The following is an 11,045-nucleotide window of genomic DNA, read 5'->3' on the forward strand; positions in this document are numbered from 1 at the left end:
CTTTATTTACTTATAGTTTTTAAAAATTTTGAAAAAATTGTTTTTTGTAAAAAAAAAAGTTTCTGAAAAAACAGAAAAAAAAATCTGAAAGTTACAGTTTTTTAAAATTATTTTTTGAAAACATTGTTGAGAGAGAGAGAGAGAGAGAGAGAGAGAGAGAGAGAGAGAGAGAGAGAGAGAGAGAGAAGGTTTTTGTGTAATGTTGGTGTACTTGATTGAGAGATAAAATTTGGTTATTGACAAAATATTGCTAGCTTTGATTATTGAAAAGCCAAAATTTGATGAGTTATTAAGAGGTTGCTAGGTTGGGTTATTTCAATGTGAGCACTTTTTTGATCCAACATTGCTAATTTTAACAATTTTTTGTTTTGCTTATTCCACTATGGATGCTCTTACAAGAGGAGGAGGGAGTGATATGTTTGTGCTCCTTCAAAAAAAATATGGGGAAAACATTTTTTTGTAGTTTTCATAATTTACAAAAACTCTAAAAATGTTTATGAAAAACAAAAAATTAGAAATATGTTACCAAACAAGTTTTCTTCATTAGTTTTCAAAAAAGTAAAAATAAAAACCAAAAATTGAAAAAAAAAAAGGTTACCAAACACTCCCTTAGTTATTCGCTTAAGTTTTGAGAAACCGCTTTTTGATTTCAAGGAGAATGAATCAAAACAAAACCATGACTCATCAACTACCACACCATTTAAGGTTCCTAGAATTAGAGATACATTTAGGAAGTTTACCAAGAATTAGATACATTTTCGTTGGAATTAGTGAACGAGTACCTGTACATTATTAGATTCGTTCGAAAACTTTAACGACATTTAGAATTGATCAAGTTTGATTTATGTTACCTAGAAACAAAGAAAAAACAGCATACCTAGCGTGGAGGCACGCGACCCCATGTTCACGTGCCCCTTACTCAGTCTGCCTCTGCCTAGAAAAGATATCGAAATGATCTTCACGTGCCGAATACGACTCCAGCATATTAGCTTGGTACTACTACTTGGCTAGAAAAGATACCAACACCACTTGGTACTACTTGCTAGGGGTAACATAGGCATATTTAGCTCTCCAACTTTTGGCTTCAAGCTGACAAATAGAAATGGGGTTCAAAATTAGAAGAACAATAGTTCGGGATGTGTATCGAAGACGGTTTCACGCTCACGCTTCCGCACGGGCACACACGAATTATGTGACTAGTTCAAGTTTCCAATGTCAGATACCTGTTTAGACAACTAATCACTGAGTAATCATTTATTCACCTTTTTAGTCCTCAATGTATTGGGCGAGCATTTTTCTGATCACTAATATACCAATTTTAAACATTTAGTCCCTGATGTTCGGTATTTGTGTTTAATAGGTCCCAAAACCCGCCATTTGCTTTGTCCGTCATGAATGACATTTTAGGGTATTGTACCATACCTAACTCATTCAAGAATGACTTTATTCACCTTTGTTGTCCCCAGTACATAAGGTGAGTCCATTTTGGTCCCTAAATGAGCCATTGTAGAAATTTAGTCTCTGAAGTTTGGAATTCTTTGTTTATCAAGTCCCAAAATAGACGATGTTTGTCGAATGCAGCACCATTTTACAAATCATGCCAAGAACAAACCTAAATATCAACTTCGAAAGCTTTAAAGAATGTACATAATGAAAGTAAACCGTGTGATCAACTACTACATAAATGAATGAAACTGAATTAGAAACAACAACCATTTCATTTCCAAACTAAACAAAATAACAGCAAAAAAAAACCCCACTCCACTGCAACAAACTCAAGACACTACAAAATGAAGCATTTCGATATTTACAAAATTAATAAACTGGCAGTGAAGTATGAGGTTGTAAAATAAAATAAACAAAAACTAGATTGATAAGGCCTACAAGAGAGACCAAAAGGGTAGAAATGTCAAAAAAAAGGTAATGACCTTGGCAAAATGATGACTATTCAACTTCTCTAATTTCTTTGATTGTCATTTTCAATCTGTGGTGGTTCCTTTCTGCTGCAGTGAAGCTAAACAGGCCTGCTTCTTTGTCTGTCATTCCTCTCTTGGAATCTTGGAGCTGTGAATGAGATCAAGAAACTTTTAGAAGGGAAAAGAAATTAAGCGAAAAAGAAGGAAAGGATGAAAAGCCAGATATAAACTGAAATGCAACTGATGTGCTATACCAAGGCCGTTTGCTTCTGAGGTCCTCATGATTCGAAGCCTCTTTACGGTGCTCAAAAACATCCTGTACAATAAGAAACACAAGGCATGTGAGCATAGAACAGAATCAACTGCTAAGTTGTCAACAACGGACGGTGGAGACGACTCTGAAGTTATTCTCCACATCTCATCTTTTCTCCATTCTTGAGCGAGAAATCTAGTAATGGGGCAGTTTTTCTCTTTCTTACACTTAGTTGCATATGTCACTTCGGAGGTTTGCAATTATGCAGGATGTTAATTGCTGTCAATCTAAGGAGCACGGACACAAGACATGGACACAACACGAAAAAACACACGTCATTTTTTCCCAAAAAACTTGATACAAAAACACTGGGTATAATATGTTCTTAGGTGGGGTCTATGAACTCATGTTCAAGTAAAAAAACATTGTTTCTGTTAATATATGGAAAAAAATAGAACTAATATTGATATGATGGAGATATTGATCAACAGTATCCATGGCAATTTTGACTTGGGTAATTTCAAAAAAAAATTGCATTACGAACTCCTAATGTGTCATAGCTCGTCCCCAAGAATGTTCGACCAGCAAAAATATGAAAAAAAAAAGAAAAAGAAAAAAGGGACACGTGATTATCTAGTAGTGAACCAAAGGCTACATTAGGAGATAACATAAGAATAGCCGCTTGACTAAAGGTCTCCTCCGTATGATTATCTAGTAGTGAACCAAAGATGCATACCCCCAAGGAACGTCTCCCACAAGCATCCAGTCTCCCTCTTTATCTTCATAAGTGAGCACAAAGTCAGATGATCCATCCAGAAGCTTAGACGGCTTCGTTGCTTGTTCCTTCTCTCCACCTGATGATAATACCACGCATTCAGTATGATGTAAAGAAAACCACAACAGTAGTAAAAACAACCAGTATCTCAATATTCATGTGCATCCCGCATCATGCCCAAAAGCGACCATTTTTCTCGATCAAAATCAAACAACTTGGTTAGTCACTTGAGCAAGCTTTCTAGTTATCCAATCACATTTAGTGGACAACGGTCATCATAGTCGAAACCCAAGACATATAAGCTTGCATATGATCAAAGACACACATACTGAAATGGTTGATTTCAAGACACTGTGCAAAACCCTTCATGGATAGAAACAGAGAGAAAAAGTCATCAAGACAGGCCTTTGGGCTGCGACATTGACAACTTATATGGTCTTAAAGTTGAATGGGAAAAACACACAATTAAAAGGATCCACAAGCAGAAAATTTGATACAGAAAATCCGAACACAATATTGTGTACATTTGCGAAAACAAGAGCCACAATGATGGGCGTTTTGTCCAGAAATAACACCAGTGAGGAAAACTTACGGATAGGACCGACGGTTATATTTGGCTTGAAGAACATTTCCTCCAGTCCTTGAGCTAGAGTGTCATATGAAGCATGAGAATTCAAATCCACCTTCCTTCCGATAGCCAATCCGTCCATATTCACTTTCACGAACCCAATATGCCCTTTGATTTCCTTACCACCAGAGTTGGTATTTTTGCTTCCATAGCTAACTTTCTTCTTGGCAACATCCTTCATTAAATCATCGCCACCAACCCCCTTATCTTCTTCAGGATTTGGAGACTTTGCTTGGTTAACCAAACTGTTCATCCTATAAGCCTTTATGGGTGGCCATCCAACAACCTGGCTGCTTCGAAGTAGCAAGGTAGTTAGAAAATGTACTCCGTCAAACAAAACCCAATTAAACTCTTAAAGAGAAGCTACAAAGCACATGTACCGGTGCGGATATGTCATACGTGTATGGGCATGGGTGCGATGTAGGTACGCAAATACGGAAAACTTAAAAAAAAAAGAAAAAAGGATACAAATCTAGTTCGGGGCTGAAGTACTTGACAGTTGAATGTATTAACTGTAATAATTGCACATGGATCAAATATAATAGTGACCGACTTTAGGTGGTTAAGAATCCAACATAAGAACCACAGTTTAATGCCCAACCGAAGGCACAAGCCATCATTGAATGCCCACACTAAAGAACCTATAGACCAAAGTCTCAAATTTACAAGCATGTTAAGCATAGTAAAGAAGTCTAATCGAGTTAGCTTTTCCCTGCACAAAATAAATCACTGTTATTGGGGGAATACAGCTTGGTTTGGCCTATTGGAGTTCGGCAAAAACTCGGAATTTTTTTTTAATGTGTATCGTGTACCTGGAAGCTGGAACACATATAGAAGTACCATGCAAACTGCTCATACCAATACGCTGAGCAGTATGCGATGGTTTCAGAAGACTCATAGGGCATGACCACTGGGCTATCCGGGGATGATTGAGGTGACCTTTCTAATCATACTAAGATTAGTTCCAAGTATTTTGAAAATTACAAACTTCCAGTCCTATATTTACATGTTTCTTTACATTAATTCGCCCTCCGAAATTTGAAATCCTTCGTGCTTCTTGAAGATAGCCCCAAGAGCATCTCCGAAGGAGGCAGCAAATTCAGCTTCGGCTACACATGTGGCAAGTTGAAGTGCCGCTTGCAGCAGCAGCAACTGCACTCCAAGGGATTCTTCAAAATTTCAAGCATATCTATTTCTACTTCTTTGATTCCAAGGGATTCACTTTGCCAAAAAAAATTACTTCATTCACCAATCATTATACTAGAGTTGAAGAGTTATCAGTTTGAATACCCACTCCTAACTCTTCAAACTTGGGAGTAGGTTTTTTCTTGCTTTTGTTTTGCGCTGGCCGTCTCCCTACAAGGTTTGTGTTTCTAGTACTTGATCCTTATTATCAATGAATTTCTTACTCTTCCTCCAAAAAAAACTCTTCGAACTTGAAAAGAGAGTGTTACACCAAATTGGAGTGCCTTTTACTGGCTCTACGAATACAGTTTTCGGTTTTGGATTCGCTACCTCCTTGGAGATGCTCTATTGTTAGAACTTAGAACTTCTTACAAAGACAACAAAATAGCAAGAAACCCAAAACAGAAATATCCCTTGTGCAAAAAATGGAAACCTCCCCCAAGTTCAACAAAGCCCATTCAGAAAGTGGTTGAAAAAGTAAGCAGAGCTACAAGCAGGAAAAACCAGAGTAGCAGAACTACAACCAGAGCACAATCTAAACTAAGAGGATGCAAACAAACAATCCAAGACACACACACACACACGACACATACATCTACTCCCTCCGTACCATATTGCTTCTGCAAAACGAGAAATTAAAAAACGCAGCTTTGTCAATAAAAATTTCAACTTCTTTTGATAAATTAAGAAGAAATCATCGAAATCAAGTAACCAACGGCATATAATTTGAATTTATTTTGACAAATAACATTTTTTTGTAAAATTCTCGTTTTGCGGACAGGACAAACAATGCAAAGTAGAGCCGGTATATGTTTTTTTTTCTAGCATACAGAAACACTCACACGTAGTATGGAAAAACAAACCTGACACCAGGAGTAGCAGCAGCAGCAGGGGATCCAACCTGCCGAGCAGGAGAAACAGAGTCAGCAGCAGCCCTTTTTGTACCAACGCCAGCAGCAGCAGCAGCAGTGTTAGTATTAGCAGCTCTATTACAAAACCCATTTGGGAAATCTTTGGCCGTCAATATCCTCCCATAATCACCCCACTGAGAACCCTTGGCGGCCGCCTTCACCGAACCACCACCGAGGCTCAGACCAAGACCCAGCTCCAGCTCGCCTTCGTTTTCAGCGGTTCCTGATGACAACCCTAAACTTGGACCTTCCATGAGGGCAAAAGATGGTGAGTTTCAGAGGTTAGAGCGAGAGAGAGAGAGAGAGAGAGAGAGAGGGGATGGTTTGTGAAGAAGTGGAAGGCAGGGGAGAGGAGTAGTAGGTGTTACTAGGAGTACAAAGTGTAGAAGGTGGAGGGAGTGATGGTGGTGGGGGCCCACGTGTCTGGTAGTGCGCCTACCACTACGGCTCTCTTGTTTTCCTACTTTTTTGGATTGCCCATGTCCATCAAAAAGAGCAAAAATTCCTGTTTTCCTAGACCGTTGTTAGCTTTATTCTCTCTCTCTCTCTCTCAGGTTAAATCCTTCCTGGCAAGGAAGAGCGACTCACGCATCAAAAATATCTAGGAAAATGCTAAAGCCAGTCCGGTGGCCGTCGTTAAGGTTTAAAAAGTACGAAGTATTTTTCTTCATTCGTTAAATTTAGATGCTTACGGAAACCGAATTTCGTCTATGTGCATGAGAATATAATGTACGGAGTATTTTTCTTCATTCGTTAAATTTAGATGCTTACGGAAATCGAATTTCGTCTATGTGCATGAGAATATAATGGAGACATTAATTGCACTCCACTCCACTCGTGTGTTGAAATGTGTGAAAAATGTAAAGAAGTATGTGAGAGCGTAGAACGTATGTTTTTTTTTTTTTTGTTCAATTTTTTGGGCTTTTCCTTCCTAGGTTTTTCTGTTTGGCCCAGTTGTTTGGGCCGGGCTCTTTTTGGGTGTTTATTAGTGTCTTACCAACTTTGGATGTTTTTTTAAAAAAAAAAGTGAGGTAAAGTGTAGTGATAGGTGAGGTATTACCGGTTTTCGTTTTTATCTTAATGATGATGAAGTTTTCGGCATTTTCAACCTTCAAGTATTTGAGAAACAAAATAGTTCCATAATGACTTTATGGTGGAGCAAACTCTAAGCATGGAACGAAAAGCTGAAGAGTTCAACTGGAAATCGTAGAATGATAAATCGTACGTTCTCCGTGTTCAAAGTTGTGGAATTTGGCTTGGTCAATTAGTGATCTGAAAGAGCTTCCTCTAATAATTAACGTTGTGTAAACTTGTAAAACAAATATAAAAACTAATTGTGATACTTGATCAATGCCCTAATACACGTTTCTATGTTTTATTTCACAAATGTATAAATTAATAAATGTATGTATGTATGTACATATTATATTTTTCGGTTGCTAAAGAAAACAGATCTATTAGGACCTTTCTCGGTCTGAAATACGATGTTCGTACAATGTATGAATTTGTAAGTGTGACGATATGGTTATCCATCCGAACTTAGGGCGTAAAATACCGCTACACAAATCGGACCAATTTTCCAAGTCAAAATCACAAGATAAATGGGTCGTATCCCTTTTTTTTTTTTTTTTGGAAAATGACGGCCAATGACGTGTTTTGATAATTAATATCTGCCAAGGGTATTTTCAGTATTAACAAATGTCCTTAGCATATTCTTGGCGGGTACTTATTATCAAAACACGTCCTGGGCCGTCATTTTTTCTTTTTTTTTTTAGAACCGAATGTCCGGAGCCGGCTTGCGCTCAAGACACGAAAGCGGTCATAATCCTTTAGTCATCTTTCCAACATGTGAAAAAGAAAAAAAAAGATAATTATGTGAAAAGTATTACTATTAGGACAAATAACTGGCAATGAATTAGTATGTTCCCCGACAAAGACTAGTGCACTAGGAGAAAAAGTATTTGGATATTGATTATTCTTAATCAAATACCTACTTTATCTTGGTATTGCTATAGCAAGGATGACAGAGAATCTCTTTCGAGCCCTACAAAATATTGGACAATTTACCAGTGCAATCCCTTTAATCATGGCACTAGTACTAAGTCTGAGACAATCAAATGGTTCAAAAGATAATCCACTATCAAAGTTATTATTATCTTATTCCTTCTCGAATAAAGCATCTTCTTGCTTCAAATTTTCTAACATTTTATGGTGTTTAGAACTTCAGAGACATTTAGCTGACAATATCTGTTAGTTCTCGGCTATTGAGGTCTTGAACTAATCCGTACGTACATATTTTTTCATTGTTATTGGGTTTTGTGTTGCGACACTTTAGTACTCCCTCCGTCCTATTTTTATTGTCCATTTTCGTTTTTCGAATCGTTCTGTCAACGCTTAAATCTCCCAATCTACAATGTTTTTCATAATTTTGAAAACTTTGTATTATAGATCTAATTGAGAACTATCAAACAAGATCCATATTGCATAATTTTTGAGATTCATATTGGAAGATATAAGTGTTGAAAGAACGGCACGAAAAACGAAAATGGACTATAAAAATGGAATGGAGGGAGTATATTTTAGATTTTTCGAAGAATTTCGTGAATTTCTAGTAACATGATTTCGAAAATGGCCGCCGATTAATCGATTAAAAAATGCTAAAAATAATACTTTTATCTCAAGATTACAGGTAAAATCTAGTATCTTTTATCATTATTGCAGTAGTCGATGTAAAAGTGAAACGTTTTTCGTGAGATATGTAAAAAGCACAAGACTAGTTTGTGTATATGTACAAGATACTAGGGGTGAGCATGCTCCGAATTGGTTCGGTTTCATACTAAACCAAGAACCAAACTAATACTTACGGATTATAAATTTGGTGAACCAAACCAACCTACAAAAGGCATAAAACCAAACCAATCCAAACCATTTACATACGGTTCGGTTTCGGTTTTAAATCACGGTTTGCTTTGAACTAAGCTATTGCCTTCAAAAAATATTTAAAGTACTTAACATTATGAAGATAAATTAAAAAAATACATATATTTAAACCAATTCCATTCAAATTATTAAAACACACTAATATCAACCAACTAATTAAGAGTAGGATACCAAAAATTGCCTCAAGTCTTAAACTAAGAAAATAAAATGCTGGTAAGTCACTAAAATGAACCTACTAAGAATACCAACTACTAAACATTTTAATATAGTCTAACCAAATAAAAGACCAAAAATAATTTCTAAAACTATTGAATTGAAATGAGGTAGCGAAAGAGCAATAGTAGTAGCATGGTAGAAACCCACTTGTGATATCACTCTACATCAAGGTTCATATCATTATTTTGGCAGTGAAGGAAAATTAAATATTGTAGTGGATTTAATGTGATCAATAAATTAAGAAAGTAGTTGACTAAAAGCTCCCATATTTATTGGGTGAATCATAATTAATTTATATATATATATATATATATATATATATATGTATGTATGTATTATACGGTTCGGATCGGTTTGGAACCATAACCGTAAATGTAAATCCACAAACCAAACCATATAACGTGGTTTCTAATTTTTTTAAACCATGACCAAACTATACTATTAAAAACCCAAACCAAACCTTCCGGTTTGGATTGGTTTGGACTGGATTCGCGGTTTGACGGATTTTTTGTTCACCCCTGCAAGATACTATGGATATATAGTATAGCTTAAGACACTTTCTCCTGGCCTAAAGCCCTAGAAACCAAAAGACTTACTAAACTAGCTTAGTCAATTGGTGAAGGATATCATCATAACCTTTAATTCAAGCTTAGTTGTCCTAGCTTTAGCATAAATTAAGGCAAAGGTTTAAAGTCTAAAGTGAGTCTTTCTACTAGCAAAAGTTTAGAAATCTATACTTCCTCTTTTCCTTTTTATTTTGATGTCTAACATTTAGAGGACAAACAACACAATCCCTTGTTTTGGAAAGTACAGACCTGAACATCTGGCTCAACAATGGCATATGGGCCTACCGGAAAAAAGGTTTATAACATACTAGCAGGAAAAATGAAAAAATACACTCCTTTCGTCCCGCAAAATCCGTCTATTTTGAAGCGATATGTAATTTTTTACTAACAAAATAAAACATTTCCGTACATGATTGTCAACGTTTTCTTAGACCAATTACGAAAACTAATTAATATTTCCAATTTGTGTGAAGAAATTTAAAACCAAAAACTATATATGCGTATTTCTGTAGTATGTACGACTGATTCGGCCGTTCATCTCGGCAATTGACGGCTCAAATCTTAATCCGAACAACCGGAGGTTCAGATTTTTATGCACTCGAATTAGGTCTGAGCCGTCCATGCCGAGATGAATGGACGGATCGACCGCTCGGCACTACTGCTAAGCACCCCCACTTGACAAAATCTCCCAATTTGCAAAAGAGAAGGAGTTTATATGTATGCCTTTTTTAAGTTAATAATATTTGTACATCAAGTAGTAATTATGGTCATCAAGTATTCGAAAAAGGTAGGGTCGGGTGTTACTCCTTTTAGGATGTACAAGTGTGTGTGGGGCCATTAAAAGGTTTTACACAAATGATTCGAACTGTTGAATAATTTTAAAATATTTTTTTCAAATAGTTTGTAAAAAATTAGCTCAATTAAAATGAAATATGATTAAGTTATTCATACAACATTTCAATTGTCATTCACAAGTTAGAATCCTGAATTTTGAAGGAAAATTGGAAAATTGGATCAAGTACTAACAGATATCCAAATAACCTTATTTTTTTATGGGGTTACGAAAAAAATATTTTAAAATTATTGATCAATGTGAATTGTCTGTGTGGGACCTTTTAATGGGCCCACGCCTTTTTGTATGTAATTTGTACACTATGGGTTCGTATCCAGGAACATGGTGTGTGCAGTGCACAATGCATGTACAGGCATTCCGGGTCCCAAAATTTGATCTGAATCGTTCATTTTGTTCGTCTCATCGAGTACGCAATCCATGAAAAAATTCAGGTCTATTTTAGAGAGCCAATTTTGAGTCTCTTTATTTGGATACCTTTTCTCTATTTTAAAGGATGGTCTCTATTTGTACTTTCACTTTTTGCACTTCTAAAATCCCAATTTTAACCTTGTTATCTTTTTGATGTTAATTTGTAATACCAACCATATCCTTTGTACATTTTGTTTATGTTTTAAAAAATAAGTATGATTTTTACATTATTTCCCCAAATTGTCTAAAACTGATACCATTTGCATATATCTTCACAATGAGTCTAATATTGAATATTGTCACAAAATAGTGATAGTAATAGTTACTAAACTTCACATATTCAATTCTTGGTAAAAGTTATTAATGTTATGCGTAGAATTGAAAAAAAAATTGG

General features: G+C 35.9%; 1 protein-coding gene across 1 annotated transcript; it reads right to left on the reverse strand.

Annotated features, from left to right (window-relative positions):
• Positions 1 to 1,699: 1,699 nt before the first annotated feature.
• LOC131323182 (auxin-responsive protein IAA13) lies at positions 1,700 to 6,165 on the reverse strand. Its single transcript, XM_058354866.1, has 5 exons — positions 5,621 to 6,165; positions 3,537 to 3,862; positions 2,906 to 3,023; positions 2,171 to 2,232; positions 1,700 to 2,064 (listed from the first exon to the last, which is right to left on the reverse strand). The coding sequence occupies exons 1-5, from the start codon at positions 5,920 to 5,922 to the stop codon at positions 2,015 to 2,017; spliced, it is 858 nt and encodes a 285-aa protein (XP_058210849.1). The 5' UTR covers positions 5,923 to 6,165; the 3' UTR covers positions 1,700 to 2,014.
• Positions 6,166 to 11,045: the final 4,880 nt, after the last annotated feature.

Source organism: Rhododendron vialii, chromosome 4a (assembly GCF_030253575.1).
Source record: "Rhododendron vialii isolate Sample 1 chromosome 4a, ASM3025357v1".
Classification (NCBI taxonomy): domain Eukaryota; kingdom Viridiplantae; phylum Streptophyta; class Magnoliopsida; order Ericales; family Ericaceae; genus Rhododendron; species Rhododendron vialii.